Consider the following 26,872-nt stretch of genomic DNA (forward strand, 5'->3'; position numbering starts at 1 on the left):
ACCAATCAGGAGGGAAGCTAGCGAACCAATCAGGAGGGAAGCTAACGAACCAATCAGGAGGGAAGCTAGCGAACCAATCAGGAGGGAAGCTAACGAACCAATCAGGAGGGAAGCTAACGAACCAATCAGGAGGGAAGCTAACGATCATTACAGTATTTTGCTCTATGAGTTCTGGATCTGCTTCGTTTATCTGCAGGTTTATGACCAGCAGAGGAACAACAGGAAGTAAAAACATAAAGCTGTTTTTTCCTGCCTGACGCGGATCACAGATGAAAATCTGGAGCAGAAATAAACGTCACTGCTGCTGTGATTATGAGCAGAGCTGCCTCCTGGATGTGGGGAGATGACTTTAACTTGTTTTAAATTTCTCTCTACAATGTTCTTATTAGGTATCAACAGGCCGACCCGATCGGTTCTGGTTCTCCAACTAGAATCCCTCTGACTGCTGGAGCCTGAAGATCAGATCAGATACCAGCCGCTGTGAGATTTACTTTGACTGAACCTCATTTAAAACACGTCAAGTCAAATCTGTAAAATGTCTGAATGCAGACTGGAGTTAGTGAAGTTTGGCTGGAAAAATGGATCCAGAAAACGGGAAGAAGTGGATCTCAACCTTAACTCTACAAATAATTTCTGTCATATATAAAGTATGGATGATTTTTCTTCAGGACATATTCTGTGCTGTTGGTTTTATTTTGAAGCTGCATCGAGGTTTGTATGAGAGTACAAACCTCACATTAGTTTAATATTTGCAAATTAAGCAAAAAGTGAAAAAACCTTGATGCCTTTTTTGTTCTAAATTATTTTGCCACTTTTTCTTTTTTACATTGAAATACTAACATTTTTACAATCTGTTTTGTTTGTTCAGCCAAATGTGAATAATTTGACAGGCTGCAGTACAGAATGTAAACCACGTGGTGGCAGTGTTGAGCCACAGCAGATCATTCAGTCTGCGCTATCCGGACTTCACTTTAATAGAAAGTAATTTATTCAGTAATAAAACTAATTAGTTTATGAAGCTCGTTGTCCGATCACAGCCCTGCAGCTTCCTGCTTCCACAACACATTTTAAATGAAGATGCTTCTTATTTACGTTCGCATGTAATTTTACGGTACAAATATGTAAATATGGCTTCATTTTAGTTGCCTGTTATTATAATTGTAATATCTCACATAAAATCAAGCAGTAAAGAGTTTAATGCTGTTAGTCCAACAAGATGTATTTTCTCTCTGCTGTCATTAAATGTTAATGTAATTAACATTTACAGTTTGTTTCTAACTCATTCCTGCTGTTTGTTTGAAATTTGCCAATAAATGAACATATGAGCTGAACTCCGTCCGTCCAGCTGCGGCTCAGAGAGGATTGGAGCTACGCAGGAACTAACACGACTGCAGATCAAAAGGTTTCATTATGAAACATTTAACTATGACATAAGTGCTTATCAAAACTGGAAAAACAAAATAGTTCTTTAGAGGACATTTATGTTCTAACTGAGTTCTGCTCTGTGGAGATAATCCAGCTAAGAAAGGCATTTCTGGTGATTAAGAGAATATAAGTTCTGATTTATTATTTATTAGGATGATCTTAGCTGGACTCCAAACAACATAAGGCTGCACAGAAAATGAAATCTAGTAGAGATGGCTAATTTAGAGCAGACATAACCAACAGACAGGAGGCTGAGGCCTTTGAGGCGCTGCACCGAAAATAAAACCTCTGACATCCGCAGCATATTCAACACAACTGTGATTCCATAAACCGATTCCATAAATCTGTTATCAACTCGCTGGGATCTGGATCTGGTCTGGCTGTGATCAGCAGTTCAGTATTTTATCAGTGTAATTTTTAACCAGCCTGTTGTAAATGCAGCACTTTGTTCTCCAGTTTGTACTTGTTGAAACTTTGGCGACTTGAAAATGATTTAGAATTTGTTTCTTTGATCAAATTGTTGCTGATTTATAGAAATATGTTTGTTAGATTTCTCCAACATGTTGATTGAACAAGTAAAATCTTTATTCATAAATGTTGTTCATAAAATCAAAACTTGTGTATTTTGGAGTCATTTTGTTTTTAAAAGTTCCTCTAATTAAATTAAGTTTTGTCTTCTGAGGTGAATGACTGAGGTCAAAAGGTCGCGTTGGCCGGAGCAGCTGCTGTTAAACCTCCTGGTTCTTCATGTTATCAGGTAAAAGTATCGGTGTGTTTTCAGCACCACGTGTCTGAACAGCAACACAACAGAAGCGATTTATTTCACCCAAAACACACTTTACCACTGAAAAACAGAAAAACGCAGATCTTCTCCTCCCTGTGGAAAATGATTGCTGCTGTTCATTCTGTAAATTATTTCTATCTTCAAAATAAAGTTGATGTGATTTAAAGTAACTTATGCTCCAACATTACGGCATAGCTTCATGTTTTTAGTTTTATGTTGAAACGGAAAACCCAAACAACGACCTGCACACGATCTCTGACTCGGTTTTTGTTCCTGGTGTTTAAAAGAAAAAATAACTCACCATCGCTGGATCCATCAGAGGAACACAAACCTGCTTTTTTAGCCTCTTCAGCTGCAAAAAATAAAAATCCAAAATCAGTGAATAAGAACAAAAACAAATTCTTTCTTCTGGCCAGAGGCATCATTTTAACCACAGTGTGTGTGTGTGTGTGTGTGTGTGTGCCTTTTGTCTTTTTATTTCCATAAAGTTTCAGTGTGAAATGTGTTGATATTAAATCATATTGTATCTATTTATATCCTATTTAAATGTTCCTGGATGGTTTCACCAAGAGGCCTGGGGGCCTCCATGATGTTTGGCTCCCAGGAGCCACTTATGGGAGAATCTCCCGCAGAGCCAGGTACAGGGCAGCTCCGACAGACAGAGCTGTCAAAATGCGCTACTTTAGCGCATGAATCCTGAGAGCGGCAGCAGTTTGGATCAGCACCGATCCAGAACTAAACCGAGCCTAAAGCTAGTCAGAACTAAACTGCTCAGTTTCTCAAATTCCCTCCAAGTGAGAAAAGAAAAGACTGAACTGAAATTCAAGCCCAATTTTTAGTTTTTGCGCATCGGGTTACTGAGTTGGAGCCAAATGAAGGAAGCTGGTCTGGTCTGGGTCAGCAGGAGTCGAAAGTGAAAGTAAAAAAGAGGCGCTGGTTTGGTTTTTCTCTGATGAATCACAGAGGAAACGATCCAACATGTTGCATTCTGAGTATAAAACCGTCTGAATGTTTGATTTTTGCTGCGGATCTCCGTGTAGAAGGTAAATGGATCCAGACCCAGAGGATATTTACCCAGTTCGTCCGCGTCCTGCTCGCAGCGGATCTCTCTGAGGATTTCCTCCGCCACCTTCAGAGCGTTTCTCTCCGTGTAAACGTTGACCATCACCTCTGAAACCTCCAGGACGTCTTTACCCTCCACCTGGATCATCCTGACGCCGTCCTTCCGGTCCACCAGTTCCGTTCGGAACCTCTTAAAGTTTTCGGCGGACAGATCCTCCAGTTTGTTACATAAAAGCTTTTTGGCCGTTTTTGGAGGCATTTCTCACAGAATGATCCAGATGTGCTGCGACGGGCCTGATCTCCGGCCTGCTGACGTGACGCGTTTCGGTGTTGTGGGAAAATGCAGTTTCGACATTAACTTCCTAATATTCATGAAAATGGTACATTTCTAGCCTGCAGATGTTTTATACATGAGTCATACATGATCATGTTTCTGGATGTGCCGCTGGCTCCTTTTTCTAATTTTAAAACCCGTCAGTTTTCCGGCAGGTCCCTGAAGGCACCATGATGGCTTCCCCTCAGATTAGTTGTGAACACACCCAGCAGGTCCTGCATGTGCAGACTGAGCTGCTCAGTCTGAACTTGAACAGGCTCCGCCTGCAGAGCAGCTGGATGTTTGAACATTTACAGGCACATCGATCTCTGGCATGGAGCATGCGCAGTAATCGGTGTGTAAACCAGAGGTCAGAGGTTGAGAAAAGGGAAGAACGTGTGTTTTCCAATGTGAGGTCACGTGATCAGCAGCTTTACAGGAAATGTACATCATGTTCTACAAGCTGAACCATGAACAGAAACACCTGCTATTATTTTCTATCAGCTTATTCCACTAATGTGATTCTTTCAAAATACAATATTGTTTCCATCTCTAAGCAGATGACCACCTCGTTTGTTCCCCACTGAGCTGGATGAGCAGAATCCAGGCTCTTCTGGACTTCCTCAGTGGATGAGACCGAACAGCAGCAGAGCCTCAACCTTTACTCTTTAAACAAGATGAAAAATGTTTGACTGCAAACTAAAATGTTAAAACCTGCAAGACGACCAAAAATAAAAACCGACTACAAGCAAATGAAATGTTGGAAGGAGAACAATCAGCTTTTTACCAACCGATTCCGTCAGGAGAAAAAATACCTGGCAGCTGAAAAAACCATCTTTCATCAGTCCAGACATAAACATCTGACACACACTCAGCTACACCGCCTTCACACACACACACACACACACACACACCCTTCTGATGAACCTGACCTTCCACTGATCAAACCTGTTCCAGCTGCTGATCTTCAGGCATCTGCAGGACGGATCCTGGAAAACTGGCTCAGGTCAAAGGTCATTTCATCTACAGCCAGCAGCTTTACAAGAAATGCTCAGGTTGTAGGATGGGGCATTAGAAAACATTTCATATTTACTGTTTGAAATTGTAGAATTTCTTTGAACTCCTTCCTCCTCTGAATGTTGTATAGTTACAGACGGGACGAGTCACATTTTTCTGTGAGGAGGAACAAAACATTTTTACACAGAAGGAGCCTGACTGAGATTTACTCTACAGCTCAGCCTGAGAACAGCAGCCATGTTTAAAGCTGCGATTCTTCACTTGGTTCAGTGAGTGGGACGTTTTCAGGCTGCAACAGGAAATAAGTAACAAAATAAATAAATAAATAAATAAAAAAACAGCAGGTTTAACAAACAAAATGTTTGTAGAAAAAAAAGCAATCAGATGTTTGCATCTCATCCACTTTTATTTTCATTTAAACAAAGTTCCCAGCACCAGAATCACATTATTCCAGACCAAAACATTTATTCATCTCCAGCAGTTGGATAAAAACATAGTAAAAAATAAATTCATTACACTTTATGATTTTAAATTAAAACTAAAAATGAGTCATTCATTTCCATTCTGCAGCTGAACTTCCTCTGGTTTCTGCAGAAACTTTGATTTCATCTCCATCATCTGCTGCTCCTGCAACACAACCACCTGGTTTCTATAGAAACACTTTGAGCGCTGAAGAGTCATGATGAATGAAACATGTTTCAGAGCCACTCACCGTTAAAACGAGCTGCCTGTCATCTTCTCAGTTTCTCCTTCACTATAAAACAGATCAGAAACTTTCATGTAAAATTTGTCACATCAGTGAAAATCTGTTTGTTCCACCTGAATGGAAATTCTGCAGAAGTTGCTGATAATTTCAGTCCAGTTGATTTTTATTTATTTATTTATTTTATGTCAGATTGAAATACTTTAGGAACCTGGTAAAACATTTTATTCTGCCCTGATTGTAAAACAACATTTTTCATCATTACTAACTCCATCACGATGCAGTAACTAAAACAGACACTAGTGGGCGCTGATGATCATCAGGACTTAAAATAGTTTCGTTTAAATCTTCGCGTGAAATAAGTTAAATTTTGTTTTCTGTCGGTAACAAATAAGTCAAAAGTTAATTGAATTAAATAAGTAAAATGCAAACAAATCAGAATTTATTTCATTAATCTCAGGTCTGCAGTTTGTCTCCTTGTTTCCTCTGAACTTGAACTCGTTTCTAAATCTAAAAGCTCGTCGGCGCAGAGACAAACTGTCTCCTCAGCTCCAGCTGAACTCACAGAGTGTCTCCGCCTGATGGTTGCAGCCGATGCTCCTCAGGATCTCCGCGGTCACATCCACAGCCTTGTCCTCCGTGAAGGTGGAGACCAGAACATCCACGATGTCCAGGCGGCTCTTCCCCTCCACCCTGCAGCGTCTGACCCGCGGCTCCTCGCTGCGGTCCAGCAGCTGGAAGACAAACTTGTCCAGGTTGTTCTGGGTCAGGTCCTCCAGGGTTTCAGCTAGAAGCTGCTTAATGCTGCGAGGCATTTCTGTGGAAGATGAAGCTGCTGGAACCGAACCTGAACCAAAACCAGGGAGGAGTCTGAGGAAGTTACAGTTTATGCTGGGAGGCGGGAAACAACGCAGCACGTTTTTTTGGTAAGCTTTATTGAAAACATCTGCAGATGATATTTCAGGACAAGAAGCTATAAAAACATGAAAGCTTCAATAAAAAACACCAAGTTTTCAAACTTCATTTGAAAACTGATGAATCTGATGAAGGAAAACTTCATTTTATTTCCTTGAATTAAGTTTTTGTTACAAATAAATTACAGGACATAACATGTAACCTAAATCTTTATTAAAATCCCATTAAAACTGCCTACAGATCTTTATACTGTAGTCATTATGAGGCAGAGAATAATGCGCAGGATTCATTCAACGTTATCAAAAGAATAATCTTTATTTACTCAAGAACTTTATAGTGTAAGAGGAACTCAGTATGGCAGGTCAGGTCAGGTTTCCCCTCCAGAACCACTGCAGTTAAACTGGTCCCATTCTATTAAAACCTGATAAAGAGTTCATGAAGTTTTTTAAAGACCACTTTGCTGCCAGTCTGGTGACAAAACCCTCCATGGGGTCCGAGTGCAGGAGCGTCTCGGTTGGCTCAGACAGAGGAGCTCAGCTGATCACTGGACTCACCTCTGACCCCTGACCTCATCCTCTCCTCCTGTCACAGAACAGCTTCCTGTTGAGCTGATCACAGCCGGCTCAGCCTCCCACCTGCTGCCCTCCAAACTGAGCTCTGCTGCGGGTCTCCACCTCTGCAGCTGAATTACTGCTCATCATCTACAGCAGCAGTTCTGGTCACAAAAACAACTGGAGCAAACATGACGCTGCGTGAAAATGTGCAGCATCAATGCAAAACCATTTTCAGGCAACAAAATAAAAAACTGTCATGATTCCTCTGAATCTGACTCCATGGATGGTTATTCAACTCAAAGAACATCAAACCCAATATTTTAACTTAAATTATTCAAATGAACCATATTTAGTTTCTTATAATAAAGTAGCAGAAATAAAGAAAGATGAAAAAACCTCAGTTAGATTTAAATAGTCATTTTATTCAGCTTTGGTCACATGTAGATGTCATGCACATCGATCTGGGGATTTTAATTCTCCAGGAAGGAAAAGCAGATGAACTCCAAGCAGGTTGGATCTGATGACATGAACGAGGTTTAGACGATCAGATAGAAATCTGAGGAACGATGCGAGTCACTGACACGAGAAATGAACTAAAATGTGTTCAAGAGAACGTGAATGAAGTGATCCTCCAGTAACAGTGAAGTGGAGCAGAAAGAGGAAATGTTCTTGTTTTGTCTTCAGGTCAAGTCAAAGTTTTCTATATTTTAATGATTTATTTCATCCAGGTGTAATCTAAACCCATTTTCCTTGCAGGGTTGGTCCAGATAAAAAGCAGCAGGAACAAAATGTGCATGGCATGAATGATGGTTGTCAGAACAGTAGAGCAACTTTTCAACTGGACCCATGTTGGAGCAGAACCTCCAGAACCACCAGGAACTGAAATGTCCAGTTCAATTTACAACAATATATCTATTAATAAAAAAATAAAAACTCAACAACAGGTGTTAACAGAAGTCCTGACCACTTTGGTTGGAAAAGATTTTTCTGTTTGTCAGTCAGAGGATCCACAACGTCACGATAACCAGAACCGAGTCTGAACCGAGTCTGAACTGAGTCTGAACCGAATCTGAACTGAGTCTGAACTGAATCTGAACTGAGTCTGAACTGAATCTGAACTGTATCTGAACTGAGTCTGAACTGAATCTGAACTGAATCTGAACTGAGTCTGAACTGAATCTGAACCGAATCTGAACCGAATCTGAACTGAGTCTGAACTGAGTCTGAACTGAATCGAGTCGGAACCGAGTCTGAACCGAGTCTGAACTGAGTCTGAACCGAGTCTGAACCGAGTCTGAACCGAGTCTGAACCGAATCTGAACCGAATCTGAACCGAATCTGAACCGAGTCTGAACTGAGTCTGAACTGAGTCTGAACCGAATCTGAACTGAATCTGAACCGAATCTGAACTGAATCTGAACTGAATCTGAACTGAGTCTGAACTGAGTCTGAACTGAATCTGAACTGAATCTGAACTGAGTCTGAACTGAATCTGAACTGAGTCTGAACTGAGTCTGAACTGAGTCTGAACTGAATCTAGTCAGAACTGAATCTGAATCGAGTCTGAACTGAGTCTGAACTGAATCTGAACCGAGTCTGAACTGAATCTGAACTGAGTCTGAACTGTGTTAGTTAAAGTATGGCTGCTCAGTGGTAGCACTGTTGCAGCAAGAAGGTCCTGGGTTCGATTCCTGGCCTGGAGTCTTTCTGCAAAGAATTCTGTTCCGACATTGTAGGAATGATTAGTTCTGACCAAAGAGCTAAAGTGGCTCATCTCATCTCCTTAATACAAACCTGCAGCTAACATTTCTCATTATATTGAACTAATCTGGGGTCAGCATATGGAAACCAGTTATTTAAATTAAATTCAGAAGTTCTTACACTTCCTCTTACAGCTGGTGCCTGGAAACATCTCCACCAGATCATTCCTGTTAATTTGCTTAAAAATGTCCTTGGTGAGCTCCACAGCCCTGTGGCTGTAGGTCTTCATCATCAGGTCCACCAGGTCTGAGGCATCGGCCTCATCCAGGAGAGTCACTGGGATCTGTGGGAAGCCTGAGCTCACATCCCTGTTCTTCAGGAACCATTTGAAGCCTTTCAGCTCCTCTTGTTTCAGGTCGTTCATCAGGTTTAAAAGCATCTCCTTGTCTGATGTGATGGTCGCTGCCTAAAGATTTACAAGATCTTTAACAGTTCCTTGCTCAAAGTGCTGTGTAATGTTAGAAAAATTTTTACTCACTCTTTGCATCATTGCAGCCAGATGATGTTCATCCACACTCTGTATCTCTGAGGAGAAAAACCTTTCAGACTTTTATTTGGACAAAAATATTACAGACCGTCTGTACTTCCTCTCTACTTTACACAACTCTGTGGTTGCTATGGGGTACACAGCAAATTCAAAAGTGTTAGATTTTCAGTGATGGTGTTGTATGTTAAAATACAGTGTTAATTCAACAACATGAGTGTTAGTTTCCCTAAAGAGTTGGTGTTATTCCAGAGAGTTAAATAAAAGCAATTCGGTCTTTTGTTGATTAGAAATCAACACCAGACAGCTCCTCCCATAATTGCAACGTATCTGTGACGTCACGTGTCTGGCCCGGAGGCAGCAATATGGCTTCTTGTCTGGATCATAACAAGGTAAGTTCCATGTTAAAATGATAATGTTTTTGACTATTTTTTATGGATGCATTAATTTTCCATTTGCAGAAGAGTATCTATTCATATACATAGTTCGCTTAATGTACGTTTATTTGTTTGGATATCACAGTAAATACAACTGCTTATTATTTTGTTAGCAGCTAAAGCTAGCCAAGCAGGTAGCACGAGCTAAAACTGTCAGGAAAATCTGGAGGCCATTATTTAACTGCGAGGTCCTTTTCTTTAAGTTTTTGGCTGTAGACTGCAAAATGGGGGAGTGGCTGTGCTTTATCTAAGCCGCAGGTGTCAAACTCCAGTCCTGGAGGGCCACTGTCCTGCAACATTTAGATGTGCCGCTGCTGCACCACACCTGAATACAATAATTAGGTGATTAGCAGGACTCTGGAGAACTTATCTACACAATGAGGAGGCAATTAAGCCATTTGACTCTGGTGTTTTGTACCTGTGGCATATCTAAAAACTGCCAAAATGTTTCATCTTCATTAGTACATCATGTTGGTGACTGAAGCCTGTTATGATGACATAGAAGCACTTTCTTATTGGCTTAGTTTGCTATCCGAATGTAACTGTGCTATATATTAATAATTATTTGTTGTCTTAGCATTTTGTCAAAGATTGGAGCCAGTGTTGAAGACTTTCTCCTTACTGTGGAATCAAGACAGCCCTTCCACCTGCATGTTGGTGAAAACAAGAGCAGCACCAAGGACACTTCACCATCATTGATCACAAGACCATCCATGGCTGCTTTTGATGAACTTTCACAGCACACTTAACCTTCAGTGCAAAGTACCATGAATATATGACCTTTGTTGTAAATTGCTGGCAGTGCTGTTTGATGTTTTGAAATAAAAGTAGATTATATGCTGCAGCTTGTGTTGGTGTTTTTGTAGATTCAAGTGGCATCTAATGTCTTTTAAAATGAATTTGGGGATTATTGACTACCAGTGGTATTTTCTGAGGAAAAAAAGGTTTTATTGGCCCTTGTGGCCTTTATTTGATAGTGAATTGACAGAAAAGTGGGTAATGGGAGAAGGGGATGACGTGCAGTAGAAGCAAACCTGCGACAGCCATGTTGAGGACTATATGTAGACTGTGCTTAACCATCTTACCAGTAGTATTTTAAATCTCAGATTTCTATGTTCTATACTTAACATTATTCTTAACATTATTCTTTGTTAAATTAACATTTATAGTGTTAACTTTTGACACTACACACTAGTGTCAGGTAAATCAACACTGATGTGTTTTAAATTTCAACTACTGAGTTGGCCGACCGTGGCTCTGTGGGTAGAGTAGTCATCCTGTGATCGGAGGGTTGTAGGTTTGATTCCAGCTTCCTCCTGCCACATGTTGATGTGCCCCTGGGCAAGGCACTTAACCGATTTGTGTATTGGTGTGTGAATGTGACTCTAGTGTAAAGCGCTTTGAGTGGTCAAAATTACTGGAAAAGCGCTATATAAGTTCAGTCCATTTTTTTACTGTGTTGATTCAACTCCATCACAAATAACACTTTCATAAGTGTCATTTTAACACAATCAAGAGTGGACCAATATAGACACTTTCAAAGTGTTGAATTCAGCTCTCTAGGAGTTGAATTAACACTTCCAAATTTGCTGTGTATGAATACTTTTGACCACCACATCAGTTTGTCTTACCTTGTGCTTGGCCACTGCTTTGATACTCATCTGAAACGGGAATAAAACCAACCAATCAGATGCATTTGTTCCTCATAATGAGGCAAAGCTGCTAAGAAACAGCTTAGTTTCCCTAAAGAGTCTTTTGTTCTGAATGAATAAAAATGAATGTGAACCGGACCTTTTCGAACAGAACACTCCCAAACCGGCTGGTCCTCTCTGTCGGGTCTGAGTGTCAGACTGAAGTTTCTGTTTGCATTTTCAACATAAACCTCAAAGAAATTTGGTTTTCCTCTTGGATATCGGAGTTTAATTCCCGTCTGAAAGCAAACAGGAGAACTGGCTCAGTGCAGCATCGCCTCAATGGCTTCTCATCTGAAACCATCCATCCATTTTCTTTACACCTTAGTGGGGTCGGGAGGGTTGCTGGTGCCTCTCCATTTAACGTTCCGGGTGAGAGGCGGGGTCACCCTGGACAGGTCGCCAGTCTGTCGCAGGGCAACACAGAGACACACAGGACAAACAACCATGCACACACACTCACACCTAGGGGCAATTTGGAGAGGCCAATTAACCTGACAGTCATGTTTTTGGACTGTGGGAGCAAACCGGAGTACCCGGAGAAAACCCACACATGCACAGGCTGTGCAGCCCATCTGAAACCATTTAACACCAAATGCTTTCCTGCCTGAACTCATGTTCTGGTATCATCAGCTACCTTTACTGCATGCAGTGATGTTAATGTGAGAAACCGGGCCAATCTGATGGGAACCTGCAATTAACTGGATGCAAAACATGAACATTGAAACCGTTTCAAACCTACTTTAGGAGAAACTTCTGCAGCCTCCAGATCTGATGTGAGGAAGAAGTAATCGTTCATTTTCAGGGACTTCTCCGGGTCGGGCTTTTGGATCACTTTGTACCCATAAGAAGATTCTTTCCGGTCCATTGCCTGTGAATGAAACCAAGATGAAGTTCTAATATTTCTGACCCGTGAAGCTGGTTCTGTTGGACCCATATTAACCTGCTGTAAGGCCGGGTCGCGTGGGATGAGGTAAACATGCAGCGTGAGGAAAGCCGTGTTGGTCCGATAGAGCAACATGTTGCAGTAGACCTTCACAGGAAAGCCGGCTCTCATCAGAACCGCTCTCGGAGAGAAAACGGGTTCAGCCAGTTTGACGTGTGACGGTGAGACCTCAGAGACTTTCTCCACAGCGTCTCCACAGTCGTCCATGTGGAGGACAGCAAACTGCTCCAAAGGTTTACGGACGTCGTCTGAAGGAAACACAAAGAGCAGGAAAAGTTCTGGGTCAACGGTGTTAAAAGGTTTGGTACCATCATGTTCTCCTACCGACACAGATCCAGTGAGGCAGGAACACCTCCGTCATCCTCCCAGTAATCAGACTGATGTCCAGTAAAGGACCAGCAGGCCGGTATCCTCTGCTCTCCATCCTCTCCATGTGTCCGTCCCAGGAGCAGAACCGGTACCTGAAGACGACCCGTTCGGAGCAGAACCAGCGCAGACCAGAGACGCTGCACTCAAAGAGTCCAGCTTCACTCTGGAGGCTGAAATGACGTTGGGAAAACGTTTACTTGAAGTCTGGTGTTTCCTGAGCAGCAGGCCTGATGCTGCTTCACCTGTAGGTTGGAGATTCTGTCTGGTTCACCTCCGGTACCAGTTCAGTCCAGCAGCTGGAGTCCAGCTGCAGGATGCAGACCAGACACTGTTCTCACAGAGGAGCTAATAAATAAAATGTAAATATCACAAATCAAATACTGAGAAACTACCTTTTCTTCACGACCCTTGGCGACCCGTGAAGGTCCTGCTGGAGAAACAAGATTATTTAATCTCATGTATCTAATTTTACTTGACGGTCGATGTTTTACAGAATCTCCAGTTTGCTAAAATTGTACAGGAAAAACGAAAGCATCCTGGTTTCACTGTACAGTAACTGAACAAAGGAGAAAGACTTAAACATGACTGGCTGAAGAGACGTCAGTGATCCATCGTCGTCAGAAAACTGACTCACCTGATGGCCCTGCTGGGATGTTTCCTGAGATCTTCTGCACCAGATCAGAGCGATGAATCTGCTTTAAAACCAGCTCCGCCATGTCTAACGTCTGCTCATCAAACTGCTCCAACATCAGCTCTGCCACCTTCAGCTTCCTTCCCGTCTCCATAGCAACGGTTCCTCTCCCGGCTTTCCTGGACAAACTCTTCTGTACGACTCTCTGAAAATGTTCAAACTTTGCTTCACCTAAATCTTCAAATGTTTCTAGAAGTTTCTCCATAATTGCCGTTAGACTTGCTTCCTGAGGAGTGAAACAGATCATTTGTTTGTTGAAAATCATGTCTGAACAAATGAGAATGTTAGTCACCTTAGTGAGGCAACTTAAAATGTATGATAGTTAGAAAAGAGAGGGAACACACAGGCCTCCTCTGCCTGTAGAGACTACTGTAGCAAAGTCCTCTGGGGTATTGAGACTAAAGCCAAGATGTTTGGCTTTAATTAACAGAACCAAACACTGGCTGTCTGCTCAAACATCAGGATCCCAGACCTGAACCTTCCTCAAAAAGCTTGGAGTCTCCATCAGATTCTCTCAAATGGTGTCCTGCCCTGCAGAACCAACTGAAGAACAGGTCCAGTCTCTGGTTTAAAGGGTTCAGCTGTCTGAGTCCAACGTGGGAAGATTTATTCGTTTCTAGAGTTGCAGTCGCTGCTCAGAACCATCACTGGGTTCGGTTTATGGTCTACATGGTTCAGCTTAAACGGTTTTATTGAGCTGCAGTTTGGACCGACTGACTGCTAGCTTTAAGTTTTTCCAGAAGTTTGACCCTCTGAAGATGTTTTGGACTTTTCTAGACTCATTTTTAGGTGCATAAACCTGAAGATATGAAATGATGCAGCTGTACTTACTTTCTGGAACAACAGCGACTGAAACTCCTCTGAGGGAAAAGGACAAGAGGAACATTTGAAAATCTGTAACTTTTTAAACATGCTGATAATTCTTCCCTGTAAAGTCCAACCTGTTGATCCGGACCTGATCCCGGCCAGCTTCTGAACCACATCAGTTCTGTTCATGTCCATCAGAACCTCCTGGGCCACACCCACAGACTCCCCTCCTAGTCTCTTCACCATCTGATCCACCAGGTCTGCCGGTCCCTCCAGTCCCGGATCCGCCGCCCTGCCGGTCCAGTTCATGGGCCACAGCATGCTGACTGGGAGTTCTGGGAGGCTTTTCTGGAAACATGTGAACTGCAGCAAGCGTTTGAACCTCCAGACATCGCGGTGGCCCAACTCCATCATCATCTTCAGAAGAGTGCTTCTCACGGCCATCTTTCCTGGAACCTGAAACATTTAAAGACCTTGAATCATTTCCCAGGATCATGACAGGAAGTTTTATTTGTGAGAGAGCTGTGTTCCTGTTTCATCTCCGTTTCCTTGGTCCCAGTTCACGGTTTGGATTTATTCTACTGGATACAAGCCGACCTGCTCATTTCTCCAGGTGAAGTTTAACTCTGCAATCATAACTCCTGCTTCACTTTGTTCTCTAACAAAAAGGATCACAGAATGTTTCACTTACTGTGTTTAGCATGATCACTCTCTGATATTCATCTATGGACACCTTTCCTGAAGAAATGTAAAGCATAATTTTCTGTAAGACCTTAAATTCATTTGAAATGAAGAACAACAAGAAAACCATGAAACATTTCCATCAATAAAACATTGGAGGCTGATGCTGAGACTTCATTAAAAATATTGTTGCAGGAATTGTTTTAGACATTTCTTTCATTTTTAGAGAATTGCCACACTAAGAACTAATCAAAACTTTTATGTTTGAAGAGCACAAAAAATAATTTTATTTGCTCAGAAAAGAGAAACCTGGAGACCCTGGAGACCTGAGGAAAAGCTTTCCAGCCTGGTGGTCAAGCCTTGGTTCCTGTTGCTTTAAGAGGAGCAGGACGTCCCACCATGAGGACAGGACATCCCACCATGAGGACAGGACGTCCCACCATGAGGACAGGACATCCCACCATGAGGACAGGACGTCCCACCATGAGGACAGGCTATCAAGGTTGGGTGACTTATGTGGTGAAGAAGGGACGGAGGGGGACGGACGTGCCGATGTGGGACGGTTTGTCTGACCTGCAGCTCTTCCTCTGTGGGCTTCTTTGCATCAGACAGCAGTTCAGCTGAACCGGAAACCAGAGGTAACCGTTGGAGACCAATGAAATGGGATGGCTGAGCACAACGAAGAGGAGAAACTGAGAAACGTGTCGGACAAACCAGATGAACTCAAACAAGATGAAAGTCTGGTGAAGGTGGAGATCCAGCTCAGGATCTTCCAGGAGTTGTTGGAGTTTTAGTTGGAGGAAACTGGAGTCTCGTCCCAGAGACTTCTTCAGGTCAGGAGTTGAAAGCATCAGGCTTTTAAGTTGTAATCAGAAACTATCACACTGGTCACTAAGGAGGCCATTTTCTACCCACTTCAGTTCCCTGTGAGTGTCGTTGACGCTGACGACCCTAAAAGTCCCCAACAACGACAGCATGGGCTGTTAGGACCAACGTCTCCAGCTGGAGTTTCTGCCAGCTGGGTGATGAGTGTCGGTGTAAGAACGATGAAGCCACTTCCTCTGCTCCAGTGTCACAAAGATGGCTCTCACTCTGCCTGTCCAAAATGTTAACCTTGTTGTCTTCAAAGGACTGTTTGCCAGAGAGGTCCAGACGAACTGCTGCGTCTGGTTCTGCTGAGTCGGTCAGTTTCTCTAAAAGTCCAGTTCCATTCCTGCATGTTGTGTTTGGGTGTTTGGGTTTGAGGTGAACTCCTCTCTGTCTGAGTGTTTCCAGATTAAAACATCAGGACAGATGTTCTCTCATCCTAAGAAGACCTGAGGCCGTTCAGACTGCAGGATCCAGATTTGTCTGAATTACCTTTAAGACCGGAGCTGGTCTCCAGGAGCCGCTCTGCCAGGTCGCTCCTGTTTATGTCCATTAAAATCTCCATGGAAACCTCCACAGACTGCAGGCCCAACTCCTCCACCATCTCATTCACAACGTTTGGGACAAACGGTCCAAATCTCAGCCTCATCGAAGGATACCAGAGGTTTTTCCCAGAGAGGCTGAGGGTGGAGCGCAGCGACTTCTTGAAGTCCTCCAGCTCCTGTTTCTTCAAATCACTCAGGATTTCTGTGAGAAGCTGCTTGAAAGCTGCAATCAGAGCCACCTGCAACAAAACATCAGCACAAATGTGCTCATTATAATGTATTAAGATATAATCACACACAGCAGTTTGTATGAAGTCCTCCTGTCTTTAAAGCAACAGAATCTCATCAGAGAAAAGAACCGTTTCTGTAACAAAAGCTGAGCAGGAAAACAGACGTTCCTCACTTTCTGTAGAGCAGCAGAGCTTCTCTGGTCCGCTGGGAGTTTCTCTGAGAGAAAACCACGCAGAGCTTCAGACGTCAGACCAAAGCAGACGACTGACCAACATTTTTAAGGTTTAATCTTTACTGCCTTACTTGCTTGTGGTCTTCTGGATGCTGAAATGTCTGGAAGCAGATCTGTCCTCCTCATCCGTTTTAAAACCTGCCTGGTCATCTGCACAGACCGCTGGCCGAACATCTGCACCATCACAAGCACAGCTGGCAGCAGCTCCTTGACGGCCAGCAGTCTGTCTGCAACGTCACGCTGACTCTGACCCAACAGCGTGATGAAGAACATCTGCTCCTCTTCACTGAGGTCACCCACAGTTTCCAGCAGCAGCTCGATGACCGACTCCATGGCTTCAACCTGGTGTCAAAAAGAAAATATTCTGCAAAAACAGCTGAATTTTGCTCAAACATTTTGATACTTTTTGATTCCAGATGTCTCTTCATCTGAAGATCCTGAACAACGGTGGCTTAAGAACCGGGGCCCAAAAACGGCCGTAAGTGGCCCTCAGGCCAGGCTTTGGGCACCTCTGACTGGAGCAGAGAGGAAAACCAACACAGTGTGTAACGTAGCAACGTCTCACATTAAACCCATTTTAAACCAACATGCATTTAGTGAGAGTCGTCTTCCACAGATGACTCACTTTGTCGATCAGTCCGGGCCAAAGTTCCTCCACAGAAAGTTTCTCTGAGGGAAAAAAGATTTGATGATCATTAATGTAGTTTCTATTGACGACCAGCTGGAGGAAAAATAAAATTTCTGACTAAAACAGAAGAACCAGAATATGTCCAACCAACCAGCAGACGGGATGTTTTAAAGTTCAGGCTCATTTATGCCAGAGTTAATGTAACAGGTTACATTACCAGTAATGTACCAGGTAATAGCTGTTAGCCTATAGCAGGGGCGTCCAGAGTCGGTCCTGGAGGCCCGGCATCCTGCATGTCTCAGTTCTCTCCCTGGTTTAACGCAGCTGGATCAAATGACGGCTCGTTAGAGGCCTCAGAGGAAAAGGAGGCCAGGAGAGTCCAGGACCGACTCTGGACTCCCCTGGCCTACAGCTATGACAGCTATGGATGTTTCTGTGCACCTGTAGCTTCATAGATGCACAGAAACATTTTGTTCACACTCTGAACAAAAAGCCTACATGATAAAATAATGTTGACAGCTGATTAATAAATAAATCTGACATACTGTTTGTCTCGTTGCCATGGCGTTTAGCAGATAGAAATCATTTTAGTGACTCTAACTGACCTGAAACCGCAGACGTTCGCTCTGATTTAACTTCAGACTGAGAAGAAAGGTTTATTTTTCTCTTTTGTTTAACTCATAAACCAGATCTCTGTGGATCCTCATCAGATGTTTTGTGGTTTGTTTTGTGTAAAAATTAGGAAAAAGCTGTTAGAAAAGCGCAGCCTCCTGTCGGTGTGGATGAAAAGCCGTTGGTGTGATTTCTCATCTCACCTTCGGCTCCACAGCTTTTCTCTGGCAGCTTCTCCAACAGGTCGGTTCTGTTCATGTCCATCAGAACCTGCCTGGTCACCTCCAGACACTGCTGGCCATATGAGCCCATCAGCAGATCCACCATATTTTTACAGTTTGACTTTTTCAGATCGCTCCATGAGATTTGTGGAAACTTGTTCTGGAAGGACTCAAAGTTCAGGAATATCTTGAAACTTCCCAGATCTAAATGATTCAAATCCATCAGAGTTTCCAACAGAATCTCTTTCACAGCTGCCATCGTTGCTGCCTGGAAAATAATAAAGAAATGACAGTCAACTGTTTTCCTTACATGATAAATGTTTTTAAGAAGCAACAGCTAATCAACATTTCTCTAAACTGTAACTATCTGACCTTGTAAACATTTAACAATAATCATTGAAACAGATTTTTAGCTCAAATGTTAGAGGAGGAGTTTTCAGCCAGCAGCTCAGCGTTCGTACAACCAGTTAACTTTGGTCATATTTATTTATTCAGCAGTAATTCTGGCAAAACTGTACCAGAAAAATCAAATTCACTAATTATCTGCTGTCAGGAAAAATCTAAAATTCATCTTAAGTTAGCAGTTTAAAGGTTAAAGGTCAAGTCACTGAACTAGTCTGACTGTTTGGAAGGATTGAGGGAGAAAACCTCTTCTCTCCAGAAACAAGATGGCAGCACCAAATAGTGCTGCACATGAATGAAGGACCAGATTTCTGGACCGAAGCCAAATGTTTGGCTGAAATGACACGGTAGAGGAGGTGTGGTGATCCTGGCTTGTTTTTAGTCACAGGAGCCGGTCGGTCACCTTTGATTTTCTGTAAGTATCCGACCCATTAGCATCTAAACAAGCATCAAGGCCCAGACAGGATTTCACTCACTTTGTGGATCAGCGCCGACAGACGGTCATCAGGCGGTTCTGGTTGGGAGAAAATCACAGAAACAGGAGAAGCAGCTTCACAGAGATCAGAATGAAATGATTTAACTCGTCTCACTTTTATTCTCTTACTTCTGTTTTTGGGCCTGCAGTCCAGCAGACTCTGGACCAGATGGTTCTGGTTGATGTCCACTAAAATCCTCCTGGTGACGTCCACAGACTGTTTGCCGTGACTCTGAACCAATGAGATCGCTGCGATCTCCGGGTCGGTCCTCGGCGGCGCCAGGGCAGAAGGTTCTAGCAGCAGGTACCGCTCCCAGAACTCCCTCAAGCCGCCGCCGCTCAGAGCCGACAGCGTTTCCATCAGCAGCTCCAAATCCGACGCCATCACTCCCGCCTGGGCGAGTCAGAGAGACGCAAGGAAATAACACTTAGTATCATTAATATCAGTGGTATTAGAAACAGCTGCATACGTTTTACAGAACTGCACATTGTTTTATTTGCATTTTTCTTGTTTTGCTTTGTAAAACTGAACTTCTGGCCTCTGTTTACAAAGTCATGTGTTCATTATGTGATCTAAATGAAATGGTTAAAATCAGCATATTTCATCATTTTTTACTGTGTTTTTCTGTGTGAGAATATTTCTATCTTCCATAACTGAAATGTGTTGATGAGGCTGAAGTGACGTAACTTACTCTCTGGATTAAAGATGGATTCTCTAAAATAGAAACACAGAAAATATTTTTAAGCCTTTTATTGAGAAACACCAAAAATAATTCAGAATCACAAAGAAATTGCAGAAAGTCTTCAGGGCTTCCTGACCTCTGACCCCTGCCAGTCTGTGCAGCAGGTCCTGACGCCTCATCTTCAGTAAAATCTTCCTGGTCTCCTCCACACACCTTCCTCTGCACATCCTCATCATCAGCTCCGCCACAGCCTCAGTGTTTGCTGCCTCCAGCTCCCTCCGTGAGTCGGGCGGTAAAAACTTCTCTGCCACCATGAACAGCTTGAAGTCCCAGAAGTCTCCTGCACTCAGCTGATCCAGGGTTTCTACCAGCAGCTCTTTAGTCGTCATCGTTTCTGCCTGGAGAAACAAGAAGAAGCTTTTCTGAGAGCAGGAAGATGAAAAACTTCTGGCTTTCTAGAAACATCACATCTGTTTTAACGATATCTCTCTGAGGATTGGTGCCGTTCATATAATCACTAAACTTGATCACATCACAGGCCTGACTGGCTGCCGTGGATTTGTTGTTATTTGAAAGCTGCATTTTGTACTCAGGTAAGTTTACCTGGAATGGTTTTTATATTATGAAAGAAAAGAGTGTTTATCAGATGATAAACCTTCATTACTGGTTGACTACTTGGAGAACATCCCCTGGCCTGAAGCAGGACCTGCAAAACGTGACTCTCTTCAGTAAATCGTTCCCTCAGTGAAACCTGGAGGACGTTTGGGTTTGACTGCTGGTTTGTTTGATGCGTTGAAGGAAACAGGAACCTTGAATTGCTGCAGCAGAGAGAACCTGTGATGAAAGCTGCTGCAGACCTCAGACATTATTTATGGATCCAACAACAGAACAGCGACCCAAAACCTGAAAGCTGTCAGAAATGACTGACATACAGAATGAAATCTGTTCATAAATGTCTTCCCATCACATCTTTGTCCTAAACTTTATGAAATGTTTTGGTAACAGAGTGAAGAACTGAATCAGCTGAACAACCTGCTGCAAACTGGACTTTATTTGTTCAATTTTACTGAATATTTCAGTGAACAAATCAAAACCAAACTATGGTTTGTGATAAGTGGGCAGTAAGGGATGGATTAAACCCTTTGAGTTTCTTGTGTTACTTCAGAGATCGTTCTGATTTATTTAGGCATCAACTCGTTTCTCTGTAAACAGCAGGGAGATTTTCACACAACTTTCTGTTATTCTGTCATCATTTTTCAATAAAACTTGATGATGTCAGTAAATTCAGTCATTTACTGACATTTTACAACACAAACAGATTACATGACTACAGGAAACATGAATTCCCCCAATAAAAACTTCCTTGAACACATCGACATAAGCTGCAGCTGTGATGTGAAACAGCAGCAGGGAAGAGGGAGAGCTTTTTACATTTTATGATACAAAACAGCCGCATCATTCACACTGTGAGCTGCAGGACAGCATGAAGCACCAACATGCTGCTTTCCCACCACTCAACTCGCTTTCATGACCAGTTACATCAAACCAGCCACAGATCCTGACCTGCAGCTGCAGGAGTGAAACCTGCAACCTTCTGATTGCCAGAAGGTTCTGCCCTCCGAGTTTCAATCAGCTGAATGTCAAAACAAAGATTTTAGTAAACTTGCAGTACCTTCTGCCTGAGATTTTGTCTCATTTCCGTGAAGTGTGTTTTAGTCTCACCAAATGTTTTCCTTCCTCTGAGTTTTCTCTTTCACTTCAACATGTCTGCCATCTCCTCCACCTTCATCTCCCTTTCATCCCTGCTCACCTGCAAAACCAAAGCAGGCTCCATCTGTAATGTTTTACAAGCATTCCATGAGAAAATGAACTAATCCTGCATGTCAGCTTTATATTTCACAAGCTCTGCAAAATCAAACTTAAATTACTCAACCCTGTCTCGTGCTCCGTTTCCGCATTTATCCAGGAAGTCGTCACCACTTACACTGGTCACCTCGATTGTTTTAAAGATATTTAACTAAATGAATGAACACAAGCTCTTATGCTTAAGCTAAATACAAATGTTTTGAACAAATAGAAACGACAAAATGCACTAAATAAAATTCATTTTTCTGTTTCAGACAAGAATAAATCAAAGCTTCAAATAACATGTTGTATATTTGGAAGCTTTAACCGACCGAAGTAATGGAAGTAATGTGATCTAATGTGATGTAATGTGATCTAATGTGATCTCAGATCAGGTGAGAACATTAAGTATTCGGTGATTATTAGCTCTAGGTTTCAGAAAGTATTTTAATTTACAGCCGATCGATGATGGCTGAAATCCCTTAAATACGGTGAAATGTCCCTTTACTGAAGAACCGAGCGGATCGGCTTCAGCGTCACTGCAGCATCAGAAAAACATCAGCGGATAAAAACTGTTTTAAGCAAACAAACCGACTAAAAGTTCGGGACGATGTGAGGAGATCAGAAACAGGTGGAGGAAACTCCGCAGCGTTTACCTTCAACAAGCTGCTTCTTTCACGCAGATGTTCCAGGTAAATCCATCTGCAGGTGATCAAAGCTGTTCAGATGGAGACGAGCGTCACTGTTTCTGTTTCTGTGAACCAAAAGGTCTTCATCTGTATGCAGGAACTGAAGCCAAAGTGTTTCCTGCTGCTGCCTGGAGGATGGAGGATGCTGAGGGCAGAAAGCTTCACAGCTGTGATGGTTGTGACTCTACGGAAGCAGTTTGTGATCAGCACCGCGTTACAACAGGATCATTTTGATAAAACGTGATAGTTTCTTCCAGATGTTAGCGGTACAACTGATGAGTGTCAGAAACACAAACTGAATACAAAGAATCTGAAATGTAAATCTGAGAGTCTAGTGAGTAATTTCGAGTTAAAGTGTAAATCCCAACTCACTCAAAATGGTCTGAAGAACAGATTAACCAATCAGAAGCCACCTGGTGTAGCATGAGAAATACATCAAGATTCAGATTCTAACCGCAAATTCAATGGTTCTGTTGAAAACACGAGATGGTTTGACAGAAAATAATCATGAAACAATCAGCCCAGTGGGTTAGATTTCTGAATTTCAAAATTTACAAAAGAAAAATTCCTATAGAGAAGCCGGGCTGCACAGTGGTGCAGTTGGTAGAGCTGCTGCCTTGCAGCAAGAAGGTCCTGGGTTTGATTCCCTTCTTTCTGCATGGAGTCTCCATGTTCTCCCTGTGAATGGTGGGTTCTCTCTGGGTACTCTGGCTTCCTCCCACAGTCCAAAAACATGACTGTTTGTTTGGCCTCTCTAAATCATCCTTAGGTATGGACATGGCTGTCTGTCTCTGTGTTGTCCTGCAATGGACCAGTGATTCTGATGCCTGAAATGTCCTTCTGGAGACAGAGACCTGACCCTTCAACTTGGTACAAAATCATTTTTATAATGAAATACTGGGGTTATTATTATTTCCCTTTAGCTCTCTTCCTGTCTCTCCAATAAAGAAACAGCCATTTAATCCAGGATTTCTGAATAAAAAATGTAAGTACATAAAATTTATTTATATAGCAATCACATTGAAAATACAGGAGATAAAACACTAAAAATAATAATAATAATAAACTGAGTACATACAGCTGGTCTAAATAAGTGAGGCTTCAGCTGAAAGAATCAACAAAATGAAGATTTCACAAGAAAAAAGCAAATCATTTCACAATCTGGTGGATTTCTTCTCTCTGGTCTGAAAATGTCAGATCAGTGAGTGTCTTCTCCACTGGAAGGGATTTTCAGAAGAGATGTATTAAAAATAAATGAATGAGAATGATGTAAAATGCTTAAAACAAATATTATATAATCCAAATATTATAAATGGATGCAACAAAAGTCTGAACATTAAAGACCAAGACAGAAAAGTCTGACTGGTTCCATGAGGGTCGATTATAATTTTATATAGATTGTAATTTCTTGTGTTGTCATCATTTTACTTCAAACTGACACATATAATTCGATATACAGACTATTGTTTTCATTATGTTTATATCCAAAAAGGTGAAAATACCAAATATAAACCAACTAAGGCAATAAGAAATGATAAAAAAGGCTTAGAAAAATCACAATGTGAAGATACTCTGTAAAAAGTAAAAAGAAATAAATAAAAATAAAAACAGAAAAATAAAGAAAACGCTGAAAAATAAAAACAGCAACATTTCCAATAATAACAGTTTACTGGTGAGAGCTGTTATAAGTAATCCTCCTCAGATGTTTAGGCTGAGGAGCTGATTATACTTTAATCAAACCTCCCCGTCATGGACAGACGACCCGGTGGAGTCACTGCAGACAGGTTCCTGTTACTCAAATTAAACTCTGAAACGTTTTCTGAGCTGACAGACTGGTGCATGTTTCTCCCATTAGCACAGTTTGATTCAGGGGATTATTGGAGGTTTGTGTGCAGCAAACACAACATGCTGATTTTACTGATGTTAGACAAGAAGCAGGAAAAAAGAAAAGAGGGAGAGGAGTGAAGATGGTTTACTCAGCACCGAAACTCTGAGAACTCAGACCACAACCCACATCCAGCGTAAAGAGGTTCAGTGAATGTGGTGGTGAAGGTGTGGAGGTGGGTCACGTTGTCAGAGGAAACCCTGTAGAAGGACAGAACGCCGGCCGGACGGTCCACATACACCGCCACTCTGGCCGAGACAGAGGAGGCTGACGGAGAGGAGAAGAAGTAAGAAGAGGGGGATAAATGAGAGGAAGAGGAGGAGGAGAGAGACGAGGAGGAAATGGGTGTTTTCTTCTTATTGTGACAGGAAAAGTAGCTACCATCACTGCAACACTTGAGACTCCAGGAGTGATCATTCACTGCAAACACAACGTCATCAACACTTCCCTTCTTTCTGATTCTTCTGTAACTGACAGAGACGTCAACCTCTCCTTTACACTCAACCTCCCAGTAACAGCGACCAGCCAGCTCATTCTGACACAATAATTGTGGCCAAACATCAAATCTGTCCGGATGATCAGGATACGACTGTTCCTGTTCCACACGCGTCACCTTCCTGTTGTCATCAGACAGCCTGAGTTTGCTGTTCACCGTGTTAGTGTCGATGGTGAGCTGACAGGAATCTGATGGAGAGAACAAACAGCTGATCATTTCCCCACACTGCGATGATGCTGCATTAAAACCAAATCATTCAAATGAGAAACACTCACACTTCCTCAGACCTGGTACCAACCACCGATCTCCATCAGGTGAAACCCTGCAAAGTGGAGGAGGATCAGCCCATCAGATATCATCAAAAACAACACTAACATGAACAATGATCTATTTTCTTTTAAGTCCAATCTAGTGTTGGTCATCTTCAGCCCAAATTAAAGTATAAAAGATACATCACCAATCACTTAGCAGCTGATTATCCATAAACTAGTGGTACATGGAAATATCCTAACTCCTTAGTGAAAATAAAACCTGTTTATTTAGATAGCAACATTACTAAAGGCAATTTACCAAGAAATGATTATATGCAGAAATGCAGTCAGTTCAGTGAAATCATACAGAGTCAATTATATACAGTCCAGTTCAATCATAGTTATTGAAGAGTCAAGTCCAGAGTTTGGTAGACTGACGTATCAGCATATCCTAATCCTGAATGACAGTGTAGCAACAGTGAAAACTTCCCTTGAACAGGAAGAAACCCCCAGCAGAACCAGAACCAGAACCTGGCTCAGTGAACAGCAATCCATCTCAACCGACTGGGCGTTTAAGAAGACAGAGTACACAGAAAAGAGCACTGACCCAGGAGTACTTTCTGTGTTATGGAAAGTAAAGTGTTAATAGCAGCAGGAGCTTCAGTAGTGGCTTCTTCTACAAGAGAAACAAAACTAAGCTTTGAAATACCCAGGTTCAACATATCACTAAAATATTTTTGATATACCTAAACTTTGAGTATTTGGCTAATTCAGAAAATTGGAATGCTAGACTAGCAGATTGGAAGTTCAGGGGAAGACTAGAAAACAGGTGATGATCAGATTATTCTCCTCTGTCTGGAGGAAAGTGGCTGGTCTTTCCATACCTGAGAGATTCAGGTTTCCAGAGTTCATGCTCCAGCACAAATCCTGATTTTCCGAGATGATTGTAGCTCAGGTCCAACACTTTTAGATGGGAGGGGTTGGAGCTCAGTGCTGAGGCCAGAGAATTACAGCCTTCCTCTGCGATCAGGAAGCCTGATAGACTGCAAGAAATATACAGCACACAACTCAGACCCACAGAAACGGACAAAAACTGGTCAATTTTTAACATTGGTCAAAAAGTCATTGTCAGAATCTACAGAAATCCAGAAAATGGTTGAAAAACTGAAAATATGTAAATTAATTTGATCTTGTTGACTAGCATAAAGAGCGGCAGCCATTCAGGCTCTGAGCATCACCTGAGAACCTCCAGTTTGCAGTTTGGACTCTCCAGTCCAGCACAGAGCAGCTTCACTCCTGAATCCTGCAGGTCGTTGTTACTCAGGTCCAGTTCTCTGAGACTGCAGGACTGGGAGCTGAGAGCTGAAGCCAAAGATTTGCAGCTTTTATCAGAGAGGTTACATCCACTCAGTCTGAGGATGAAATGTACAGAAAAGAAAATGTTAATGAGCAATCTGTCTTTTTTTACTCTGCCTGTAATTTTAATTGTTTCTGTATCAAAAGTCATGTGGAGCAGTGTGCACTAACAGAGCTTTGTTGGAAGCTTTGATGATTGGCAGCAGCTTCAGGAGAACCTCCTCTGAAGCTGAGTATTTCTTCAGGTCAAACACATCCAGATCTTTCTCTGAAGACAGTAAGATGAAGATCAGAGCTGACCACTGAGCAGGAGACAGTTTATCTGTGGAGAGACTTCCTGAACTCAGGGACTGTTGGATCTCCTCCTCTAGAGAACGATCGTTCAGTTCATTCAGGCAGTGGAACAGATTGATGCTTTTCTCCACTGTAAGATCATCATTGATCTTGTCCTTGATGTATTTAACTGTATGTTGGTTGGTCTGTATGTCAGTTCCTCTCTGTGACATCAGATGTTGTAGCAGACTCTGATTGCTCTGCAGAGAAAGTCCCAGGAGGAAGCGGAGGAACAAGTCCAGGTTTCCGTTTGGAAACTGTAGGGCCTTGTTTACCGCACTCTGATAAAAGCGTCCTGGATCAACCTTTTTCTTAAAGAAAAAGAACCACCACATCCAGAAGAAATTCTGTGTTTCTTCCATCAGGTTGACACCAGAGTTGATGAAGGTCAGATGAACATGAAGAGCAGCCAGAAACTCCTGAACCCTCAGATGGATGAAGCAGAACCCCTTGTACTGGTACAGCCCTCTCTCCTCTCTAA

At 42.3% G+C, this 26,872-nt stretch overlaps 4 protein-coding genes across 6 annotated transcripts in view; all 4 read right to left on the minus strand.

Moving 5' to 3' along the window:
- The window catches only part of LOC103154679 (apoptosis-associated speck-like protein containing a CARD), a 7,305-nt gene extending 1,105 nt beyond the window's left edge, over positions 1-6,200 (minus strand). Inside the window, exons 1-4 of the mRNA XM_016662886.1 lie at positions 5,870-6,200; positions 3,811-3,879; positions 3,284-3,535; positions 2,511-2,561 (exon numbers count right to left, since the gene is read on the minus strand). Of these exons, the coding sequence (XP_016518372.1) occupies positions 2,511-2,561; positions 3,284-3,535; positions 3,811-3,879; positions 5,870-6,119 (622 nt within the window). The 5' untranslated portion in view covers positions 6,120-6,200. The remainder of the gene's footprint in view (positions 1-2,510; positions 2,562-3,283; positions 3,536-3,810; positions 3,880-5,869) is intronic.
- A 974-nt stretch (positions 6,201-7,174) lies between these two features.
- LOC103154680 (uncharacterized) lies at positions 7,175-15,913 on the minus strand. Its single transcript, XM_016662878.1, has 13 exons — positions 14,651-15,913; positions 14,094-14,415; positions 13,984-14,012; positions 13,096-13,378; positions 12,854-12,891; positions 12,704-12,768; positions 12,417-12,631; positions 12,090-12,340; positions 11,889-12,017; positions 11,247-11,385; positions 11,087-11,116; positions 9,013-9,059; positions 7,175-8,940 (listed from the first exon to the last, which is right to left on the minus strand). The coding sequence occupies exons 1-13, from the start codon at positions 14,768-14,770 to the stop codon at positions 8,641-8,643; spliced, it is 1,968 nt and encodes a 655-aa protein (XP_016518364.1). The 5' UTR covers positions 14,771-15,913; the 3' UTR covers positions 7,175-8,640.
- Positions 15,914-15,926: 13 nt separating this feature from the next.
- LOC107833472 (uncharacterized) lies at positions 15,927-22,384 on the minus strand. 3 transcript variants are annotated; one of them, XM_016662879.1, is made up of 11 exons: positions 22,038-22,384; positions 21,259-21,346; positions 19,673-19,934; positions 19,546-19,568; positions 18,983-19,247; positions 18,855-18,892; positions 17,959-18,244; positions 17,141-17,184; positions 16,587-16,857; positions 16,456-16,499; positions 15,927-16,291 (listed from the first exon to the last, which is right to left on the minus strand). In XM_016662879.1, exons 3-11 carry the CDS (start codon positions 19,923-19,925, stop codon positions 15,947-15,949), a joined length of 1,569 nt encoding a protein of 522 aa, XP_016518365.1. In that variant the 5' UTR covers positions 19,926-19,934; positions 21,259-21,346; positions 22,038-22,384; the 3' UTR covers positions 15,927-15,946. The 3 variants fall into 3 exon arrangements, with proteins under 3 accessions (XP_016518365.1, XP_016518367.1, XP_016518366.1); XM_016662881.1 differs by lacking the exon at positions 22,038-22,384 and adding an exon at positions 21,470-21,509; XM_016662880.1 differs by lacking the exon at positions 22,038-22,384 and having other exon boundaries at positions 21,259-21,428.
- Positions 22,385-23,667: 1,283 nt separating this feature from the next.
- Positions 23,668-26,872, minus strand: part of LOC103154670 (uncharacterized) — an 8,794-nt gene continuing 5,589 nt past the window's right edge. The window contains exons 6-10 of the mRNA XM_007576034.2: positions 26,230-26,868; positions 25,941-26,114; positions 25,587-25,745; positions 24,727-24,773; positions 23,668-24,639 (exon numbers count right to left, since the gene is read on the minus strand). Coding sequence (XP_007576096.2) covers positions 24,047-24,639; positions 24,727-24,773; positions 25,587-25,745; positions 25,941-26,114; positions 26,230-26,868 — 1,612 coding nt within the window. The 3' untranslated portion in view covers positions 23,668-24,046. The remainder of the gene's footprint in view (positions 24,640-24,726; positions 24,774-25,586; positions 25,746-25,940; positions 26,115-26,229; positions 26,869-26,872) is intronic.

The sequence above is a fragment of the Poecilia formosa genome, unplaced genomic scaffold (genome assembly GCF_000485575.1).
Source record: "Poecilia formosa unplaced genomic scaffold, Poecilia_formosa-5.1.2 Scaffold394, whole genome shotgun sequence".
NCBI classification, from domain to species: Eukaryota; Metazoa; Chordata; class Actinopteri; order Cyprinodontiformes; family Poeciliidae; genus Poecilia; species Poecilia formosa.